General features: G+C 37.6%; 1 protein-coding gene and 2 long non-coding RNA genes across 4 annotated transcripts; 2 read left to right on the top strand and 1 right to left on the bottom strand.

Annotated features, from left to right (window-relative positions):
- The first annotated feature begins 13,364 nt into the window (after positions 1–13,364).
- Positions 13,365–17,391, top strand: LOC148999157 (uncharacterized). The gene is made up of 4 exons (XR_016171006.1): positions 13,365–13,725; positions 13,811–13,893; positions 15,257–16,147; positions 16,285–17,391. It is a non-coding gene; the product is annotated as an uncharacterized LOC148999157 (long non-coding RNA).
- Positions 17,392–18,336: 945 nt separating this feature from the next.
- On the bottom strand, positions 18,337–21,092 carry LOC148999156 (uncharacterized). Of its 2 annotated transcripts, XR_016171007.1 has the most exons (5): positions 20,749–21,092; positions 20,581–20,663; positions 19,823–19,880; positions 18,931–19,030; positions 18,337–18,708 (listed from the first exon to the last, which is right to left on the bottom strand). It is a non-coding gene; the product is annotated as an uncharacterized LOC148999156 (long non-coding RNA). The 2 variants fall into 2 exon arrangements; XR_016171008.1 differs by lacking the exon at positions 18,337–18,708 and having other exon boundaries at positions 18,813–19,030.
- A 257-nt stretch (positions 21,093–21,349) lies between these two features.
- On the top strand, positions 21,350–23,123 carry LOC148999155 (uncharacterized). Its single transcript, XM_089141421.1, has 2 exons — positions 21,350–21,477; positions 21,883–23,123. Exon 2 carries the CDS (start codon positions 22,048–22,050, stop codon positions 22,828–22,830), a length of 783 nt encoding a protein of 260 aa, XP_088997547.1. The 5' UTR covers positions 21,350–21,477; positions 21,883–22,047; the 3' UTR covers positions 22,831–23,123.
- The last annotated feature ends 996 nt before the right edge of the window (positions 23,124–24,119 follow it).

Genomic DNA, 24,119 nt, shown 5'->3' with positions numbered 1-24,119 from the left:
GTGTTTGGCTAGGATATACCCCTGTCATATCAGACCCGAATCGGAAGGGTATTGAGACCGAACGACCCGTGGTAGCAATGGGGATTCGTGGGCGCTCAAGACCGGTGAAAAGATCCGTGAGAGGACATGGATCACATTGTGGATACTCGAAAGAGGCCATTTATTGGAGGGTTGCATATGGCTAGACTTGGGCTCATGGGCGCTCAAGACCGGTGAAATGATCCGTGAGGGGACATGAGAGCTTCCCGTTTACCATATGTGGATAACCAATAGGGTTGATGAGTCCGTAGTCAGGGACTATTAGGACTCTAGTGGAAAGGATACCGGAAAGGATCGTCAGGGACGAGGAATGGAAGTATCTAGACCTGAGTTGATGTAATTGAGTAGATGACTTGCATTGGGCTAGGCTTTTCCCTGACATGTGCCGGTACTTATGCCAAACGGTTGTGAGAGAGTGTGTTGACTTAACCCCTTACCATGGTTTGATGTGGACTTTACCCATTACCAACCGGCTGCTCAAGACCGGTGAAATGATCCGTGAGAGAATCCAAGACATCTTAAATGGTTGAGGATGTGAGCAGACTTACCCAAAGAAGTACGGTGCTATGACTTAAAGCATGTCTACCATAGAGACCAGCATACCTAGAGTTTAGATGCATACATACATTGTTTGTTTCATATTGCATTGCATCTTGTTATGGTTTGCTTCCATGTTATTTATGTTGTTATGGATTAACTTGCCTTACTGAGTTTCTTTCTAAACTCATTCCTTTTTTTTTGTATAATCTTTTGTTAGACTTCTCTACAGGTTCGGATTTCTTTGACGGTCCATATAAGGAAGCGCAAAGTGAAGAAGATGAAGACTGAAAGAGAAGAAGAGCTGACTGAAGATGTGGAATAGTTTTCTCTACATTCTTCTAGACTTATCTTTTACTTTACTTGTATTAGCTTAGAGCTTTACTTGGATTTCAATCTACCTTCCGCATGTGTTTGTAGGGTATATTTCCGCTATACTCTACAATTGTCTTTTGATTTGGTATCTTGTTATTCCGCACTCTGATATTCTATAGTGATCCTTCTGAGATCCTTTCTTGACTTTTATTATAAATTACTTGAAAATTTCGATTTGTTCTTGCTTTTGATTATGTTATTGTGCGAAATGGATATGATCATTCCTAAACTTGATCTTTTGGGCTGTGGATCACACTCTCGGGTATGCCAGATAGGGTACCGGCTGGGAGGATGTGACATGCGTCATCCGCTTGTGCTTCATAGTACTAGCTTTCATGTCCATTAGTACCTGCAGGATAGTCTAACAAAGATGTTTGCAAAAAGGAGTGAATTCAAAAGAACTCAAAAAGGCAGTTTATTCCACAACAACATATTAAAGCGTGACAGCATAACATAACAGATGTAAGATGATATGAAACAGACAATGCATGCATGATTCAAACTCTATGTAAGCTAGTCTCTATTGGCAAACATGCTTTAAGTCATAGCACCATACTCCTTTGGGTAGGTCTCAAATCAACCATCTCGGTATCTTTTCTCCAGTGGTAATTGGGTCCTGCATCCCTCTCAGACATTCCATGGTTGGGGTTTAGGTCACCGCTCTCTCACATCACCATTGGTCTGATTATTGGCAAATGTCAAGGTCAAACCTAGCCCAATGCAAGTCTTCTACTTAGTTATATCAAGTCAGAGCCAAATACTTCCATTTCTCGCCTCTCGCGATCCTTTCCGGTATCCTTCTCACTAGAGTCAGCGTATCCTATGGCTACAACCAACTTAGATTACTGACTCATCAACCCTATTGGTCATCCACAAATAGTAAACGGGAAGCTCTCATGTCCTCTCATGGGTTGGATACCGGTCTTGAGGGCCCATGAGCCCAAGTGTACTACTACAACCCTACCAATGAGTGGCCCCTCACAATGTGATTCATGTCCTCTCACGGGTTGGTTACCGGTCTTGAGCGCCCACAAACCCACATTGTTGGGTTACTCGGTCTAAATAGCCTTTCGAATCGGGTCTGATATAACAAGGACATCCTAGCCAAACACTGCTAGACAAGCCCTAGGTATGACAACCAATAATCTGGGAAAGAGACAAAGGGCACCATAGGAAATATCACATACCACTTCCACTGATGTCCAAGGACGGAAATGTAAAAAGGACACTCCCCATTCCTAAATCATACATAAGCAATCACATTCCCAATTCAGTCACTACATACATAACTAACATTCCAATATATAGAAGAATATCATATATACATGATCAATTAAATAAGAGAATCACATGAACAAGATCTTCTATACTTAAAAGTACTTACAGCAGTAATATTATAATAAAAAAATGTAAGAACAGCAGTAATCTCATGAAATTCCCAAATTAGAAACTAAGATCATGCAATCTAGGTTATTATGGAAACAACTGTCCTTACCTTAAATAGCTTTGAAAAAATTCCTAAGGAACAAGAGATTAGGTCCAAGGTTAGCAAACAAACCCTAAACAAGCATAATTCTGTCATTAGGATCAAGCCATAGAAGAATAAAGGTCAAACGGATCAAGACGGACAGCAAAAACCACTATTGTCAGCTTGGGCAGCCTGTTGGGTCGATTGGCTTAGTCGACCAGGCAATCGACCCAATGAATAGTACGCAGCAAAAATCAAAATTTTGATCCAAAACTCATCTTCCGGGATTCAAAACACTCCGAAAATTCAAAGGAATATTAGGAACAGTAATCTAAGACTAACTAGCATAGATTAGACATCAACAATGATCAAAATAGTAGAATTCTAAATTGATCAAAAACAAAGTTTTTATAGAAAACAGTCATTGGATTCATCCGAGAGGCTAGAGAGAATAAGGATTCACTCTAGATGAATATCAGCAGTAGATCAGAGATAAGAACTAACATGAGAATGGATCTAACATGCTAGAGAAATCAAAACAATAATATTTATCATACATTCATGAAGATATCATATGATCTCTTCGTAGAATCAACCAAGGAACGAAGTTTCACCCGGTTCGCCGGGTTCGCTACCCGGTGAATCAGGCGAACTAGCGAAATATTGCCGACATCTCGGCGATATTTCGCCCCCCCCCATATAGAAAATTTTGCCCCCAATTTTTTTGGGTATTTTTACTCAATAATTTTGGTGAATTTGATGTCTATCCTAATCTGATGCAAATATGTGGTAAATTTGAATTATTTCTTAAAAATTATTCCATTTAAATTCTCCTACCTAGTTACATTTAATATGTTACCTTCTGAGGCCTATATCATTCGGACATAATTGGAATGATTATCCAATCACTCTGAAGATTCTATTACAAGATTCATTAATAATTTAAATTGTTTCCATAAATTATTTCATGTATACACTCTTCCCTAATCACATTTGGCATGTTGACTTTCGGTAATTTTCGCCCACCAGTTTCGGGGGTATTTTTTGTCATTTTGAGCCCAAATTTGATGCCTATCCTAATTTGATGCAAATATGTGGTAAATTTAAATTATTTCCTATAAATATTTCCATTTAAATCTCCTGCCTAGCCACATTTAACGTGTTACCTTCTAAGGCCTAATCATTCAGACATAATTGGAATGATTAACCGACGATTCTATTACAAAAACCCTTCATAATTTAAATTGTTTCCATAAATTATTTCATGTATATACTCTTCCCTAACCACATTTGGCATGTTGACTTTTGAGGACTAGATCACTAGAATATAGTTGGTAAGATTGCTCATTAATCTTGAAGATTTTGTTATAAAATATTTTCCTATTTATAAATTATTCTATGTAGATTCTCCTCCTAATTACATTTAGCACATTAACTTTTGAGTCTTAAATCATTGGGATAAAATTGGTAAGATTGTGATAGAATCGCAAGAGAAATCGCCTAAAAAGTGCAAGAAATACATAAAAATCACCCAAAATGAATAAATAAATAAATGATTTTCAGATATATCGCAAGATATCGCCGATTTCTCGACGATATCTGCTAAGTGTTGTTTCGCCAAGGGATGAATTTCGGCGATATTTCGCCGAAATTCGCCGAAAAATAGTTCCTTGGAATCAACTATGTAGATCATAGAAGTGTCGGAGTGAATGGGGATTCACTCACAACTACAGAGATTGTGTTTGCAAGGATGCCACCATCATCATAATCACAGATATGAAGAACAATCAATGAAGAGTAGATCAAAGAGTAGAATGAGAGATTACCATACCTGAATGAGGAACAAGGATGAAGGGCTTGAGAATTTGCAAGTAGATCTTCCACAACACCAAGAGAGGCTTTGAGTGTCACATCCCCCCAGCCGGTACCCTAACTGGCATACACGGGTGTGTGATCCACAGCCCCGAAGATCAAGTATCGAGGAAATCATCCTCTCGCATATGCAATAACATAATCATGAACAAAAAATAATCAACGTTTTAATATTATAAATAAAAGATCTAAATCAGAAAATGAATATCAGTATAATCTGAGTGCGGAAAATGATCCCAGATGTAAGCACATCAAAAAGTAGAGTGAGGCGGAATCTTACTCCACAGTTACAGTAGAATGTAGCACGTAAGTCTAAAAACAATTACAATTGTTTCTAAAGGAAAGTAAGGAAAGAAAGTCAAACTGAACTACGAGTTTTCTATTCTGTAGATAACATCTTCAAAATAGTGGACTTCATCAATCCAACATAGATGTTCCAATTCTACGTTATGTCTAATCGTAGTACGCAACTTGATCACTCGAGGGATCATCAATGTGATCTTCATTGTTGCCAGCACCTTGCGTGTAGTACACTTCATCGGCTTGCGCTTCATCGTATTGTCCTTCATAATAGTCAATACCTGTAGAATAATCTAACAAAAAGATTGTACAAAAAGGAGTGAGTTCGAATGAACACAGCAAGGCAAGTTAACTCATAACAACATAAATAACATGTATTAGAACATAACAAGATGCAATGCAATATGAAACAAATAATGTATGTATGCTGGTCTCTATTGGCAGACATGCTTTAAGTCATAGCACCATACTTCTCTGGGTACGTCTCAGTCACTCGGCTCCGGTTGGTAATGGGTCCGTCATCCCTCGGGACATTCCATGGCTGGGGGTTAGGTCACCGCTCTCTCACATCACCATTGGTCTAAGTATTGGCGCATGTCAGGGTTAAGCCTAGCCCAATGCAAGTTATCTACTCAGTCACATCAACTCAGTTCCAGATACGTCCATTCCTCGCCCCGGGTGATCCTTTCCAGTATCCTTCGCACTAGAGTCCTAATAGTCCCAGACTACGGACTCATCAACCCTATTGGTTATCCACATATGGTAAACGGGAAGCTCTCATGTACCGGTCTTGAGCGCCCATGAGCCCAAGTCTATCCATATGCAACCCTCCCAATAAATGGCACCTTTCAGGTAACCACAATGTGATTCATGTCCTCTCACAGATTGTTTACCGGTTTTAAGCGCCCATGAACCCCCATTGCTACCACAGGTCGTTCAGTCTCAATACCCTTCCGAATCGGGTCTGATATAACGGGGACATCCTAGCCAAACACTTCTAGACAGTCCTAGGTATGACAACCAATGATTCAAGAAGGTGTCAATGGGCAACCCCAGAAACATCCCATACTATTTCCATTGATGTCCAAGGACAGAAGTGTCAAAAGGACACCTCTCAATCCCAAACCATACTTAATCAAGCACATTCTCAGATTAGTCATGACATACACATTCAACACCTCATCATACAAAAGAGAATGTAAAAGCATAATCCAATCATTAAGCAATATGCAGTAATAAGCATTTCATATAAGCTTGAATAATGAAAAAGAAAACATAAGTAAAGTGCTAGTGTACTTACAGTAGTACATCATAAGTATAAAATACAATAACAGTAGTTAAACTCAGAGTTTCTTAAAACCAAAACATACGCGATCTATGTTATTATGAAATAACTGTCCTTACCTTAAATATCGCCGAAGATAATCCAAAGATCAAAGAGAGAGGGGTTCCAAACTTAGCAATCAAACCCCTAATAATCATAGGTACAACATTAGGAAAGAAGCCTAAAAGATTGGAGAGCAAACGAATCAAACAGAGTGAAAAACAGAGCTTCTGACTTCATTGGTCGATTGATTTGATCTACTGACCCAGTCGACCAACAGAGTCAGTACGAAGCAAAAACAGGAAATTTGACCTGAAACTCAATCTACAGGGTTCAAAACTTCATGAAACTTGGAGGGAAACTTTAGGATAGTATTCTAACACTAAGGGAGTAAAGATCGGGCACTAATAATGATTAAAAACATTACCTTCTAATTTAAATCATGGTTTCCCCAATTGGGCGAAAACCCTAGAATTCGATGAAAAATATACTATGAAAATCACAGAAAAGACTAGGGATGATTTAGATCTCATCCAAGAAAAAGGTAATCAGAATCAAACACAAGTACGTCAATGAAAATTAGATTCAGTCGGCTAAGAAATCAGATCCATAAGAAGAACTAGGGTTTCAAAGGATCTTACAAGAATTAGGGTTGAGATCTCTATGATGATCATAGACCCTAAAGAAAAGAATGAGATCATGAAAGAGATGGTTGCAAGAATGCAGCATCTTCTTCCCAATCTCAAACAAGAACAAGATTGAAGAATAAATCATGACACTGAAAATATTACTAACCTTGAATTGACAGATCGGAGATGAGAGACTCCAGATCTAGCGGAGAATTCTTCGAAATCACCGAAGAGAGTTTCAAACGAGTCTTCCCACGTTCTCAGAGTGTTTTGGAGGCAGAGGACACTAAGAAACACGAAGTGTGTTTAAATAGAGAGTGAAAAACCCTAAAATTGGATTTTCTCGGATTCAACACACTATTGGTCGAATGCTTGGTCGACTGGCCCAGTCGACCAATCAGGTCAGCAAAGTCCAAACAGGGAATTGGAGGATCAAATGAACACCAAACCTAAAGGGCTTTTACACACACATCAAATGACATACCTAGGGTGTAGAAATGCCTTCGAACCAAGTCAAATAATACTCCAAGTCTTTCAACTAATCTCATCTTCAGTCAGGTGAAGATTCCTTTCTAGTTCTGCACAGACTTCCAAGATTGGAACACCAACATCAACATCCATGGGTTCAGAGTCAAACTTCATATCTTCCACTGAGATGGCCCACAATTGACTTCTTCCTTTACTCCGGGTCATCGGACATACAAACAACAGGGTTTTCGGGTCAAGGTTAGGGCTGGGTTTCACATTGAGAGAGGCTTCCCACGTTCTCTAAAGGTTTTAGAAACAAAAGAGGCTAAGAACTACAAAGTCCTATTAAATAAAGCATCAAAACCCTAATCAGCAGATCTTACACAGATCCCAGCAGTGGGTCGATTGGCCCAGTCGACCTAGGCTGACAGCAAGCCCAAGTCAGGGAATTCAAGGTCCAAACCTCAATATTTTCAAATGGGCTTCTCCCAACTCATCAAACAACTCACCTAGCATGGAGGGATGCCTTCAAACCATGTCCAAATAGGCTTTAAGTCCATCAACCAAGCTCTTCTTCATCAAGGTGCAGTTTCTTCTCCAACTCTGACAAAGCTTCCAAGTATGGAACTCCATTAACAATTTCCATGGGTTCTAGGTTAAACACCATGTCTTCCACTGAGATGGCCCATAATTTCCTTTCTCCTTCAATTCGGGTCTTCGAACCTACAAACAACAGGGTTTTCGGATTAAGGTTAGGGTTGGATTTCACAGTCATACTTTTTCTATATTGTTATACTTTTGTAATTACAATATGCTAATCATGACAAGGTTTACATACTTGTATTGAATGTGAATGATTTAATTGTGAATTGAACTATATTGTGATATTTATGGATATATAATGTGATGTGATTGCCTAAGTTGTGGTTGTGGATTGGGGAATGCCCTTTTGGTGTTTCTGTCATTGGACACCAATGGAGGTGGTATGGGACGCATTCTTATGGTGCCCCTTGGCATATTCCTCAACTACTGGATGACATACCTAGGTTGAGTCTAGATGAGTTTGGCTAGGGAAACCTTGTCATATCTGACCCTATCAGAAGGGGTATTGAGGCCGAGTGACCCGAGGCAGCAATGGGGATTGGTGGACGCTCAAGACCGGAACAAACTCGTGAGAGGACACAATCACATAGTGGGGGCCATTCATTGGTAGGGTCGAACATAATAAGCCTGGGCTCATGGGCACTCAAGACCGATTACTAACCTGTGAGAGGATATGAGAACTTCTTGTTTATTATATGTGGATGACCAATAGGGTTAAGAGTCTAAATAGCTGAGAGGCAGACGGTGACTCTAGGGAGGGAGATACAGGAACGGACTGCCTAGGCACGGAGGGAGGCTATCATACTGAAACAGATTGTCTAGTGCACGGAAGGGAGGTATCCGACTTCGAGTAGATGTGACTCAGTAGATGACTTGCATTGGGCTAGGTATAACCCTGACACGTGCCAATACTCATGCCAATGGTGGTGAGCAATAACATTGACCTAAACCCCAGCCATGGAATGTTCGAGATGGATGCAGGACCCAATTACCCTGGAGAACCCAAAAGACGTGCTTCAGAGCCGTGAGGGAAGAGTGACTAAGACCTACCCAAAAGAGTATGGTGTTTTATCTTAATGTTTGTCTGCCACTAAAGACCAGCATATGTAGAGGTAGAAGCATATTTGCATTCATTGTCTCATATCATTGCATCATATTTGTTTCTGAATTGCTTGTAGTTGTTTATTGTGATTGAACTACTTGCTAAGTTTTGTTGAGCTCACCCTTCGAGGGATATGTTTTTAGATTCTGTTGCAGGTACCGATGACTTCGAGAACCAAGACTACGAAACCACAACGAGTGACCGGTACTCTATGCAAGGTGTTGGCTGTTACAAAGATAACGGTGAAGATTCCTTGTGTGACTATGAAGCGTACCAGGATTAGTCCTATCTTGGAGCTAGTGCGTCTGTTTTTGGATACGAGAATCTACGAACACCATCATACTTTATTTGAGTTGAAAGAGATGTATAATTAGACGTAGATTGATTTTTGACTCAATAGTCTTTATTCTTTTATACTTTTATTCAGTTGTAATAGCTTAGAGTTACTTCAGAGTTTTAATCTACTCTTCCGCATTTGACCTATAGAGTTATTTTCCACTATACTCTATGGTTATTCTTTGATTGGTATCATTTTATTTCGCACTCTAATTATACTTTGAGATCATTCTTTGATTAGTTTCTTAATATATCCGAACATTGATTATTCTTTGCTTGTGATTGTGTTATTGTGCAATGTGGGTATATGATCGCCCTAAATTTGACCATGGGATTTGTGGATCACACCTCCGGGTATCGCAGTTAGGGTATTGGTTGAGGGGATGTGACACAAATAATTATATTAAGAGCACAAGTTATGGATTATAAGATAAAGACGGTTTGTCTTGATAATGCTGGTGAATTAACATCTTAGGCTTTAACAACTGAGATCACAGTTGAAAAACATGTTGCTCATGTTTATATCTAAAATGTTTTGGTAAAATTATTTATTAAATGTCTCCAATTAATAGCTAAACCATTGTTTATGAGAATAAAGTCCCGGGTCGGCATGGAGATATGTTATTACAGCATCATTTGTACACATCAGGCCAACAAATTATTATAAATTCTCCCCATTACAATTGGTTTATGGTCAAAAGCTAAATATTTCTCATCTTAAAATTTTTGGATGTGCAACTTATGTTCTAATTACTCCACTACAATGCACAAAGATGAGTCCCCAAATAAAGTTGGAATATATGTTGGATATGAATCCCCTTATATTGCTAATAATTGAAGATTTATTTAAAGCAACATTTGCTCACTATCATTTTGATGAATTAGTTTTTCCAACATAAGAGGAAGATAATAAACAGTTGGAAAAAGAGATTGATTGGAATGTATTATCACTATCTCATTTAGATCCTCACACTAAGCAATGTGAACCTGAAGTTTAAAAGATAATACAATTACAAAATAGTATGAATCAACTGTCAAATTTGTTGACCTGCCAAGAGTTACTAAATCTTATATTCCAGCTGCAAATGCTCCAATTTGGGTTAATATCCCGATAGGACAATCTATCAATGCAAATGAAATTAAACTACGTTTATAACGTGGAATATCAATTAGTTCCAATGATAAAATCCTAGAAAAATAAAATGATCAAACTGGTCATAATATAGAAATAATTGATTATAAAAATCTTAAAGACATAACTTTCTATAAAAACACAGAAGAGGTTCAGGTACCTAAAAATAATGAAGAAATATCGATTAATTATGACACTGTAGCAAAAGGATGGAACCGAAAAGATAACGTTGTCGACAACATTTTTGCATATTATGCTACTGTTGAAATAATGCAAAAAGACGAGGATCTTGAACATAAATTTGTTAATGAATATAAATGAAGGAATGATTGATCAAAATGAAAAAAACGCAATTTAAGCAGAATTGAATTAGTTGAAAAAAAATAAAGTTTTTAAACATGTAGTCCAAACATCTGAAAATATAAAGCCAATGGGGGTACAAATGAGTCTTCGTGCGAAAATAAAAAATAAAAAAAATAATGAAATCATAATATATAAAGCATGAATTATGGCACAAAAATTTTCGCAAAGGCCTGGTATTGATTATATGGAAACATGTTCTCTTGTGGTTGATGTAATTACCTTCAGATATATTATTAGTTTGACAGTATATTAAAATTTTGACATGTGTTTAATGGATATTATTACAGTATATTTATATGGCTCACTCGAGTTTGAAATTTATATGAAAATCCCTAAGGGCCTGTTTGGTTACTTGAGTCTCTAGATTTCAAAAATTTAAAGATTTCAAATCTACAGACTTCAAATCTCTAGAGTCATGGTTTGTAAAATTAACTGTTTGGTTAGTTTGAATTTTTTGAATGAAATTTTTAGATTTATCCTAAAAAAATATTTATTGAATTATGGTTCAAATCTTTAACGCTTTGATAGTATGGGTGAAATCTCTGGATTTCACCTCATACCCATAAATCTACAGATTCACGTTTTTAGTGTAAAAATGTGAATCTCTAGATTTCATGAATCTAGAGATTCACACAACCAAACAGGTAAAAATCTCCCATTTGTGAATCCAGAGATTTCAAATCTCTGGATTTGCATAACCAAACAGGCCCTAAAGGATTCAAAATGCCTGAAGCACATAAAAATTCCTAGGAAGTTTGTTCAATAAGGCTTTAAAGATGATCATGACATATATGGTATAATCTTTTTAGTTGATATTTACTAAATAAAGAATATAAAAATTATCCAAATTATTATTGTGGCTTTATTAAAGAATATAGATCTAATTTTATTATAGTAAGTGCATATGTTGATGACTTAAATACCATTAAAACTCCTGAAGAGCTTTCAAAAACAATAGATTATTTGAAAAACATTAAAATGAAAGCTATGGAAAGACAAAGTTTTGTCTAAGTTTGTAAATTGATCATTTGACGAATAGAATATTCATTTATCAATCAACTTCGATAGAGAGTTTTGAAGGGATTTTACATAAATAAAACACATCTATTGAGTACCCCGATGGTTGTGAGATCCTTTGACATAGATAAATATTCATTTCGACCCTAATAAAACAATGAATAATTTATTGGTCCTGAAGTATCATATCTTAATGTAATTAGGACATTAATGTATCTTGTTAATAATACACAATTAAATATAACATTTTCTATAAGTGTATTAACAAGATTTATCTATTTTCCAACACGAAGATACTAGAATGTTGTTAAACATATATTTCAATATTTTCGAGGAATTATTGATATGACATTATTTTATAAATGTAGACATCAACTTACTTGTTATGTAGTTGTAGAATATTTATCTGATTTACATAAAACTATATTTCAAATAAGCTATTTCATAAGTGAATGTTAGCTATTTCATGGTGTTCAACAAAACAAGCTATATCTGTCACTTCTTCAAATCATGTAGATATAATAATGATCCGTGAAGTAAGTCGACAATATATTTGGTTAAGATCAATGATAAATACATTCAGGAAACATGCGATCTTCTACAAAAAAAAGTTTCAATAATATTATATAAAGATAATGTTGCATGCATAGTTCAATTAAAGGGATGATTAATCAAATGAGATAGAACGAAATATATTTCATGAAATTCTTCTTTACTCATGATCTTCAACAAAATAGTGAAATCAATTTTTATTGAATTCGTTCAAGTGATATTGACAGTTTTATTTACTAAGTCATTGCTTACTTCAAATTTTGAGAAATTGGTATATCATATTGGAATGTGCGTACTCAAAGATATTTAATGATGTTATTATCAGGTGGAGAAAATACGTGTTATACTCTTTTTACTTTCACCAAGATTTTGTCCCATTAGGTTTTTCTGTTAAGATTTTTAATGAGGTAGATGCTATCACTATGTATTATTTAGATATGTATAATCTTTTTTCTTCATTAAGATTTTTTCCCACGATATTTTTTTCTTAGTAAGGTTTTACGAGATACATTATCTATTAATGGACATTCAAGGGGGAGTGTTATAAATAATATTTATTTATGGATGTCCATTACCTCCAAATAGATCATATTAAAAAATGTAATTTCCAAATGAAGATCTCAGTATGCGATCTTAGCGACCGCATTTCTATATTAACCGAAGATCTTAGCAATCCATCATTCTATATCAAGATCTTAACAATCCATCATTCTATATCAAAATCATCTTATTGTGTTTGAAAATCATATATTTTATTTTTTTTTTGTAGATTTTAATATTTTCATATCAGAGAATATGCTAGTTTTATTTTATTATGTGTAAGAATTATATATTATTTTTTTAGATTCTAATATTTTCATATTAAAAAAGATTCTAGTTTCATTATAAATATATAATGACTAACTTAATAGAATATTTAAATTAATCTTTATTATAATTTTCTTCTTTGTTTTTAATATATCACCTGAACAAAATATTATTAATATAAGTTTTGGATTTTTCCGTTGCGCACTTACTAGGAACACTGCTTCATCGATTTTGCTTCAGTCCAGCGCTTTAAATGCGCTGGACGATTCAGCCAGCCGTTGGATGCTTTCCAACTGATCGTGGCCATTGAGCGAAAACTAAGCAGTTAAGTGGGTTTTGTCACCAAACCAGCTAACGAACCGAACCGAACCGCTGGGCCAGACGAACCAACACATGTATTTTTCAAAATTGTTTGAAAACACAAAATGGGCGCGTGAATCCTCATTTTGCTTCTACGACTGGTTTTCGAAGAAGAAGCTCCGATGATGCAAATGCTGATTTCTCTTTCTACCCTGATCTCCCATGATTCTTTCATGTCGTTTCTTCCATTTCTGCTGCAGAAACAAATTGAAGAAAACTGTGCCTGAGAAAAAAAGAGCCCCAACCTCAACCCATTTGACGACTCTGCAAATCGATAACTCTCCTTTGAATCCTCTCTAATCTCTGGCTCTTCTTCTCTCTCGTACTATCTCAGTTTCTCTCTTCAACTCTAGCGTATCCTCCATCATTGATGGGTTGTTGATGCTCCACTTTCAGGCCGCCATATCGGTGCCAGAGATGGCAAGTTTGCCCTATTTGCAAGTGAGGATGAAGGCTAGCCCAAATCGGTGCGTATAATTCAAGGATAATATCTCAGACTGATTTTATTTCACTTCCTTCTTTTTAGGGATTTGATTTTATCCGGAGATAAAAGCTTCAGAGGCCACTGCTGCATTACGACTGTTGAAGTAGAGGAGATTTGCTTCTCGGGTGAGTTCTAACCTTAACCTAAAACTGTAGCTTAGTTTTTCCCACTGAACGGTAATACAAAATCAACTCGTGAGGACTCTACAGGGAGAGAGTGAACAAATGCTCTATCAACAGATTGTGTCTATTAACTGTTTGAAAATATGTCTATGAGAATTTGGCTAGGAAAGATCCACCTTGTGGTTCAATAAAGCTGTAAGGATAGGGCCTTATTAGTTTTACACAATCAACCTTTGGTTCTTCCATTCAGCTTATCTCAATGCTTATCCTCTTGGACATTTTCAAAATGATTATTTTGATGACAAACATTTTTTTTTTTTGGTGGTGTAAACATGTTTGTATTTATCCAATGATTAAAATTCTCAATTCAGTTTTTCCCCCCTTCTGAGTTAGAAACAATCTTTTGTGTTTCTGCTATTTTTGGTTTACTTATGTACCCACAATTGTTGTATGGTAAAATTGGGGATCTGTGACAATGTTAAGGGGGAAAAAAAGGGGTCTAGGATTGGTGGTTGTGGCAGCAGAGCAGTAGTAGTATAGTAGAGGTGGATGTGGAGTGAAGGTCCTGTTTATCATGATTTTGCACATTTTTGCTTTTAAGTCTATGTTTTTCTTTTGGGAGTTTCTTTAATAGTGTTTCCCCCCCCCTCCCATTTAGTTCATTTTGGAAAAATAAAAGTAAACCTGACGTATGTACATGCTCTGTTTCAAAAAACACAAGAAAATCAGTAAAAAAGAAAATTCCCTTTCAATTGTTGCTATACGTATCTCATGTAGGACAAGTGGACAACCCTAGGAAGTAGGGTGTTCTATAAGGAATGGGATCCAAACTACCTAAGACACTAGGAGAGGGGGGGTTTTCCTTTTTTTCTCTCTTTTTTTTTTTTTGGGGGGGGGGGGGGGGGGGTTGGGGAGCTTGCACAACACATACTTAGACTCACAATAGGAGAACAACTTCACTTTGCACATCAATGAGACCACTGGGTTACGTTGTTGGCATCTCAAAATGGTTGTTCTTGACTGCATGATTTTCTCCATAAAGTTCCTTCAGTTTCTATTTGGCATTTCCTCTAAATTCGTCTTAGGATCTGATGGCAAAAAGTTGATGAGAAAACAGCTTGGAATTCATGTATGCAAGGAAGATCTTAGATTAAATGTTCAAGTAACTTTAAGGAAATAGGTAATTCAAATTGCAAATCTCTAACATCGGTTCTAAAGGGAAGGCCCTCTGTTGCAGTTTTACTGATGTAGTAATATCACATGGCATGCTTGTGACTAAATAAAGCTGATGTACTTCATAGAAAATTTGAATTCATTATAGCTGGATCCTTGACTTATCTTTGATAATTCTGTTTTTCCTCTTCAGAATATGTATGGTGGAAATTCTACCTTGAAAGGTAGTGGTGTACTTTCTATAGCAGTTCCAGGGGAACTTGCTGGCCTTCATAAAGCTTGGAAACAACATGGGAGGCTTCCATGGAAAAGGCTAGTAATGCCATGTGAAAATCTTGCACAAAAAGGGTTAAAGATATATCTCCATTTCTCTACATGCAAATGAATAAATCAATATCAAGTATCTTTGCTGACAAGGGCCTTAGCAATATTTTCACATCAAATGGAAACCTACTGCAGCCAGGAGTTATATGCCACAACAGAAAACCAGCACAGACATTAAAAGCAATTTCAAGATATGGTCCAGATGCATTCTATAATGGTTCTGTTGGCCGCAGTTTAGTTAGAGATTTTCAGAAGTTTGGAGGAATACTGGCTGAGTGTTTGTCCTCAGATGACCATTTGATCAAGGAATCTGCTGAATGGGCCAAGTCGGCCATCAGTCGAGCCATTTCTGTTTGATACATGAGCGTCTATAAAAATGCAACAGGTTTTTTTGGCAATTCGATTTGTTAGACACAAAGCTAAGTAGTACTTTGGCGAACTGGAATTGAATCTTGTTACCTAATAACTTCTCATGCCTTCATTTTTTTTTAGAACATAAGCACACATACCCTTCTTCTTTTATCTTTTGTACTTATTTTGAGAATCTATGGATTGAAAATTTTGACAAGTAATTACTTTATTCGCAGGAGAGTAGAGTTTCTATCTTTGAAAGGATGGTCCTCACTAACTGTAGAAGGATGTTTAGAGAAGATGATCCAACTCATGACTACTTTGATCCGTTACTTTAGATAAAAATCCAACAAGAGAAGGATGGTCCAGTTAACTGTTGGAAGAAGGGAATGCAGGGGGTCATGGTAAGGTGAGGTCTGTATTTGAAAGCTGGCTGATGGACGGCTGCTCACTTAGACCAGATGATTTAAGGCTGCCAGAAGTCTCACAAGATCAATTTTTATTGAATTAACTTAAGATAAATAACTCTTATTTTTCTCATTGCAGTCAGTACCACTGTACCTCTTGGAGATGGCTCCTTACAAGTATCGTGGTGCTCTAAACATGGTTTTCCAACTCATGACTACTTTGGGAATCCTTGCTGCCAACATTATCAACTACTTCATGGTTCAGATTGCTGGTGGTTGGGGCTGGCGTGTGAGCTTCAGTGGTGCTTGTCCCTGCTGCCATTATGACTATCGGAGCCATTTTCCTCCCGGACACCCCAAACTCCCTCATCGAGCAAAGCTTAAAAGAGGAAGCCAGAGCGAAACTCCAATGCATTCGTGGTACCCAAGACGTGGAACAAGAGTTTGAAGATATGATAGCAGCTAGTGAGGCATCAAAGAAGGTTGAGCATCCATGGAGAAACATCTTGCAGCGCAAATACAGACCTCACCTTACCATGGCCCTCTGCATTCCCTTCTTCCAACATCAGTTAATCATTTCAGATGGTTAACGCTTGGTTAACAGAAGATGATATGCTTCAGTGAACCAGCTTAGTGAACTAATATCAGAGATGTCTATTCCTCTTCAAGCAACATAGTTGCCCTGCTGCAGCTGATTCCTTAGAAGCATCTATTGTTTAGCAACTTTAGGAATGTTAATCTCCTTCCAAGTTACCAGAAAGGGTTATGATAGATGGGTATTTGTACAACATTAGCTTATTATGGGAAAGCTAATCTTTTTGAACAGTTGGATGTAGCCTTACATTTTGAATCTATACTGTTATGAGAGAAATTGGTTGGATCATTTTTGGTGTGGTTATGGATGAAACTACCCTTAAAATTGTGTTAGCAAGTATCAAATACCTTATTTGATTTTTGATTGTTTAGCAACTTTAGGAATGTTAATCTCCTTCCAAGTTACCAGAAAGGGTTATGATAGATGGGTATTTGTACAACATTAGCTTATTATGGGAAAGCTAATCTTTTTGAACAGTTGGATGTAGCCTTACATTTTGAATCTATACTGTTATGAGAGAAATTGGTTGGATCATTTTTGGTGTGGTTATGGATGAAACTACCCTTAAAATTGTGTTAGCAAGTATCAAATACTTTATTTGATTTTTGATTTTAAGTACTTATGCAGGGGGGTTATGTTTTCCTTCCCCTTAGGTGGAAGTGGGTGAAGCTGATGTGGTGAACTACTAGTGTAGCTGTAGCTGCCACTTGTGGCATGCTTTTGTATTGCAGATTTCCACTGTTCAACCCCCATTTGTAGCCTTATTATGGGCACTCGATCTGAATGAGTAAATACATAATAGAATGAGTAAATGAGACGGACATAATCTAGACGAAACATATATAGTATTCAGCATTGCTTGAAAGATTGATACCCTTTACATGTCAAGGAAAAACTACCCTAGTAAAGCATTCAAAAAGTATCTACATATTTTTGTAGTCCACAAATATGGAGGAAAAACATTTTGAGACTTGGTTATGAGAAGAGATCAAAAACAGTTTTTTTTGTACTTCCAAGTAAAACTATTTGATATTTTTTGGGTATTTGAATACAATCTTTTATCCAAGTCTTGTTGCTTGAAAGGGGTTGCCAAGGGAGTAAAAAGAGCAAAGGAGGAGGAGAAGAAGAAGTGAAGCAAAGCTTGGATATCAACATGAAACTATGTACAAGATATGGGAATCTCCTACCAACAGTTGGTGTGTGTGCACTCTGACATCCTCCACATGTGACCTAAGAAATGTCCCAAGAGGATGTTATTTGTGTTTGGACATCCCTAAACCAATACGGAAATAAGCTATGATTCAGTTGAACTTGCGAGTTTTTGCAAGCCAATTATAGGAATAAGCCAAGTTTCAATTGATATTTGTGTTTCTAATCCACAACAAAGAATTTGTGGAATCTTGAACTTTTACTATTGAATTTCTACAGGTTAACCATCACATTGACTTCGAACATAATCATGGAGAAAATACCATTGAATTTCTTGACAAGCTTGCTTCTAGCTCATTCAACTCATCCATGTTCAAATTGTCATGAAAATATTTATATGAGGAATTGAAGAGAGGTCAATGATAATATTTATATTAAAGAAAGTTGTCAGACTTCTTTACATTCCAACCTAATTGATTGGTATCCTTAGTTACAGACCAAAAGCAAAAGCAAGGACTAACAAAATCCATCTGAATCAACCTACACAAATCTAACTCAAAGAAATGTATGACATTTAATCACCACAACAGAAGAGTGAGAGTTGACAAATATAGTAACACCATTTACACCCCCTACATCAACCTTGGACATTAGCCTTCTTTGAGAAGTTTATCAGAGAAAAAAGGATTGCCATAATTCATGTGCTTTGATATTAAATGTCCAATGTGCTTCAGAAGATCACTCATAGACATGGAGGCATGGAGTCTAGGAACTTTCACTTGGTCCCACTGGTCAAGCCCCCTTTGGTACGAGACTTTCCTGCAAGTGACAAGTGATCTTACATTTAGTCCAAATGGCCGCATAAATATTAGCCACATTCAATTACAAAAAATTGTATGAACATCATCTTCATTTCAGTCATAATCTCCAGATCACAGGAAGATCAGTTGAGTGTGGTTATTCTCCATCCACACAGACGCAACCCAACCCCCCCCCAGTTGACATGTTGAGGGTAAACATTTTAAGGGCTGACAACCACACCTCAGAGACATCTACTCAGTGGCTTCCACAGGTTGAGGAGACTCAGCTTCTTTCAACTTCTCTATAGCTGAGTTACGCCCATCCAGTGACTCAAAGTGGCCTTTCATCCGGAGAAAACAAATTCAGCAATTAGCAGAGTGAAATAGCACACAAAATATTCAGGTTGCTGTGGAAGTACGGACTAGTCCGCAGATCAATGTCTACCCTATAGAGGATAAGAGTGCTCCTTCCATGAGAACCTGAGCAAACCTTGTTTTTGATACAGAGGCAAAACCCAACAAGAATAACAAAACATCCCTGTTGATTTTATTGAAAAAAATATTGTATCTCCCTGATAAAGAATCTGTTCTTTGGTAAACTGATAAAGAATCTGTTTTGGTTATAAAAATAGGAATCTGCAATTTTTTCTTTTGTTAATGCCTAATCAATGTTCTCTTCTACTAGCGGTGGACTTCTCATATGTGATTTCAAAACCAATAAATAAATAGGATATGCCAGGGAAGTCACGCTGAGGAATCTGCAGGGACATGCTTGCTAGCCCATCAAAACAGACTCCAGCAATGTGACCAACAACCCTTTCAAATACTGTTTCTTAATTTATTGGTTGGGAGGGGCTTTTTCTTTGTCTTTTTTTTTTTTTTTTTTTTTGGGGGGGGGGGGGGGGAGAGGGCAATTAAGACCCCCTTTTTATTTTTATTTTTTTTCTACTCTTTGTTGTTTCTGTTTTTCTGCCAGAAACAGAGTACAGAGGGAGAGAGGAGGGAGTTTAGCAAATATAGAAGATAAATATAAGATTCTGAAACATCCATTGAGACAATCATGAGATCTACATTTTTAACTACTGACAAAAACTCAAATCAATTCAGAGGTTTAGCAAATAGGAGCTGCTTACCAAACAACTCCTCTAGATTATATTTGGTTTGTTTGTAAGCCTCGATCTTGCTCACCTCCTGCAAGACATGGTTTGAAGTATGAGCTGCAACTATATCTCTTCTTCCAGACATGAGGAGAGAAGGGTTCTTCATGAATAAAATGAAAGTTTTTATTAAGAGAAAATTACTTAGGTCTACAAAGCAAGGAGCAAGTAGGTTTGGCTTAGTGTAACACACTGTCCTGTAAATAGTAGTTCAAAGCTGATTAGTGGAACTCTTTCAGGAAAAAGAAAATTTTAGATATTCAAAATCCGAGGATTAATCTGAGGAAGATCAACAAGACTAATAAACAGACAGTAGCCCTCAGGACCCATTGCAATTAAAACAACAAGATACTTCAATTAGTTTCTGTAATAGAATCATCTCTCACATAATTCTATTTCCAAATGTGGAGAGGATTGATTTCTCTTGATCATGGGATTGATGATATACTGTGAACAGAATACTAACAGATAAGTGGTATTTGGTAGCAGATAGATGCTGTAAGGACAGAAAGGGTCACTGAGTGTTCCAAAAGATATTTACCTTGGCAGCTTGAATTTCAAGATCATCTACTTCCTAGCCAAATTCTCATAGACATATTTTCAAACAGTTAATAGACACAATCTGGTGATGGAGCATTTGTTCACTCTCTCCCTGTAGAGTCCTCACGAGTTGATTTTGTACTACCGTTCAGTGGGAAAAACTAAGCTAGTTTTAGGTTAAGGTTAGAACTCACCCGAGAAGCAAATCTCCTCTACTTCAACAGTCGTACTGCAGCAATGGCCTCTGAAGCTTTTATCTCCGGATAAAATCAAATCCCTAAAAAGAAGGAAGTGAAATAAAATCAGTCTGAGATATTATCCTTGAATTATACGCACCGATTTGGGCTAGCCTTCATCCTCACCTGCAAATAGGGCAAACTTGCCATCTCTAGCACTGATATGGCGGCCTGAAAGTGGAGCATCAACAACCCATCAATGATGGAGGAGACGCAGAAGAGAGAAACTGAGATAGTACGAGAGAGAAGAAGAGCCAGAGATTAGAGAGGATTCAAAGGAGAGTTATCGATTTGCAGAGTCATCAAATGGGTTGAGGTTGGGGCTCTTTTTTCTCGAGCACAGTTTTCTTCAATTTGTTTCTGCAACAAAAATGGAAGAAATGACATGAAAGAATCATGGGAGATCAGGGTAGAAAGAGAAATCAGCATTTGCATCATCGGAGCTTCTTCTTCGAAAACCAGTCGTAGAAGACAAAATGAGGATTCACGCGCCCATTTTGTGTTTTCAAACGATTTTGAAAAATATGTGTTGGTTCGTCTGGGCCAGCGGTTTGGTTCGGTTCGTTAGCTGGGTTGGTGACAAAACCCACTTAACTGCTTAGTTTTTGCTCAATGGCCACGATCAGTTGGAAAGCATCCAACGGCTGGCTGAATCGTCCAGCGCATTTAAAGCGCTGGACTGAAGCAAAATCGCTGCTTCATTCCAAACCAAAATCGCACTGGACCGCGTTCACGACCTCACCCTAAAAAGTGAATTGATCAGAAAGGGTCTATTAAGAACTCACCGGCCTCTCGTTCAGTTCTAGGGTTTTGCACAGTTCTGGTGATCATCTCAAGAATATCCAACTTCCGCAGGTATCTTCTTATCTATTACAAATTAGGATTCCTTTTACATGATTTCTTCTCCTCTCTAAATCTTTTCAGTAGTCGAATTTAAGAATCAGTCTGGGTTTTGGCTTTCGAAGTACTCGATAAGATGATTGATAGACAAAACCTATTTTCCGAGCTTGATTTCTAAAGTTGTAGCTTAGGATCCATATATTATGCTCATTTTGTCGGGTGATGGAGATGGATGGGTTTGTTTTCCAATCAAGAATTGAGATACTCGTTCGAATGGACTTCAGGGCTGGAATCTTCTGTTCTTTTGGATAGATGGGAAATTTTCGAATTGAATTTTGGTTTTACGCTTATTTCTTGCCTTTTCCTACCAGCTTGTAGAATTTTGGTCGACTTTTTGACAAGGTTTTGTTTTCTTTGCAGAAAATTGCTTATGTTGATATGGGAATTTAGGAGTCAAATTCTTGAGCTTTGAAGAAACAGGGAGGAGCTTGTCCTTTAATTGGGTTTTTATTTTTATTTATTTTCTTTTTTTGCTGGGCTTTCTTCGAAGGGTAAAATCTTCGCTCATATCGTTTTTTTGAGAAAATGTCGAGTAAGAAAGAGGAAAAAGCTCAGGCTGCAGCTGAGAGAATTAAGGCTGCTGCTTTGACGGCAGCCAAGGGTCTTAGCCGTGCTCAGGCAGAACGTGCAGCTGCAGCTGCTGCTCGAAACGTAAATGCATATGGGCAGAAGGAAGAAGGGCCAAGCCGATGGCAGGAGCGCAAAGAAGCAAAGCGCCAGATGTACCTGATGAGTACTGAGAAGGCAGTCAGATTGGGTGAGAGGAAGGACCTTAAGTCCTCCATTCCATCACTTGGTGGCACGTCTTCACAATGCCAGAAATGTTTCCAGACTGGCCATTGGACGTATGAATGCAAAAATGAACGGGTTTACATTTCAAGACCTTCTCGGACACAACAACTTAAAAACCCGAAGTTGAAAATGAAGCTTTCTGTCTCGTATGAGTTGGATAACCCCGACATTCAGAAGGTTGAGAAGAGTCAAAAGCATAGCAAGAAAAGCAAGAGGAAGCACCAATCTGATACTGACTCAGGGAGTGAAAGGAGTGAGGCTTCTGTTTTTGAGACTGATAGTGGAACTTCGTCAGTAACAGGCTCAGAATATTCTTCAGATGAGAGCAGCCTGAGCTACAGCTCCTCGTCGGATTCTGAAGAAAAACGGAGGAGGAGAAGGAAGAGAAAACAGAGGAGGAGACACAAGAAGTACAGCTCATCTTCTGATTCCTCAGATTCTGATTCAGCTTCGGACTCAGATTCTGATGATAGGAGCAGCAGGAAGAAGAGTAAAACACACAGTAGAAGGCGCTAGAGGGGTACAAAAGGGGAAGGATGTGGCATGATCACGTTAACTTACTCCATAAGTTCTCTACTTATGCGTACTTATGCATGTGGCCTTCTGGCCATTACTTTCCCAATATTTTCGATGTAACAATAAGAGCCATGTTCTCTTGAACCCTTTGACTTCTTGGTTTTCTTAGATGTAGAATGTAAATACTGTGTTGATGCAGTAGGAATGATATTTGATTCAATATATCTGTTACTTTAAGCTTGATCCTTTGTGTTAGGCTATTACCATCTTTGTTTATCGTTTACCCAATGTTACTATCTTTGTTTATCTAATATTGAAGTCTTTTGCAACATGTTAGTAAAGCTTTTTTGAAAAAAGGAGGTGGGTGGATTCATGGCATCAATTTTTTTTGGGGGGGGGGGGGGGAAGATTGGATTTTTTTGTCATTGTTAATTTTAATAGGGATGCCAAACCGAAGCCTGGCCTATCAACCAAGACTAGGGACCTTTTGGGCCTGAGACATGAGTTACCAATTGGTAAGTTGCCTGGTGTCAAGCCTGGGGTTTTGATGCATTGGAAATAATGGGCTGGTTCTGGTCCAACCAAAATAAGTCCAGACACAGTATGGGTTGACAGTGGTCAGAATGTAAGGTAAAGGCAAGACCAAGTGGTTAGTAACAGTTTCTGATTGGATTCCTGGAGACTGGTTGCCATTAGCCTTGCCTTTAAGGTTGGGTCTTGAGCCAAACCAACCAATACCAATCAGGGCTGAAGAATTGATACCCCCCTGGTTATTGATATTAAATGCATAACAACATTTATGACGCACAGAATACTTGTGTCTGAGTTACGTACTGCATCATTTTTATCAGTTGTATAATGAAAATGGTATGCTGGTGGTCATTGCAAGTAGAAAAAGAAAGGATAAAGAGTCAAAGACAGTATGAGCAACTTGAGGTCTGTGATGCATCACGTCGCGGGTGATATTTCAACATTTGGGAGGCCAATTTGATATAAGGATTTTAGAACATAGTTTAATGTTGGATAAGTCTCCTGATTAAGTTTTCTCCTGAAGTTTCTTTGTTTATTCTGCATGAATTCACTAGCAAGAAACATCCTTTGGGATAGGGGTGCCCTTAAGACATGGTTGTCATGGCATCTGTACTGAAAAGAAGGGAAGAAGGGGGGGGGGGGCTGGATGCAAGGCAACACCGACAAGACATCCACGTAATCAATGAAGGCATCCAAGGTGCTTGGGTGATGAATGGGCAATGTGACAACTATGCCCTAGCATTTTACAATTTAGAGAA

The sequence above is a fragment of the Hakea prostrata genome, unplaced genomic scaffold (assembly GCF_041222555.1).
Source record: "Hakea prostrata isolate BN-2017 unplaced genomic scaffold, UWA_Hpros_2 contig_32, whole genome shotgun sequence".
Taxonomy (NCBI): domain Eukaryota; kingdom Viridiplantae; phylum Streptophyta; class Magnoliopsida; order Proteales; family Proteaceae; genus Hakea; species Hakea prostrata.
This window is presented reverse-complemented; position numbering and strand designations above follow the sequence as displayed.

Bases quoted from the DNA above. Each gene is read 5' to 3' on its own strand.
- LOC148999155 (XM_089141421.1), top strand. From the start codon at position 22,048: ATGTCGAGTAAGAAAGAGGAAAAAGCTCAGGCTGCAGCTGAGAGAATT.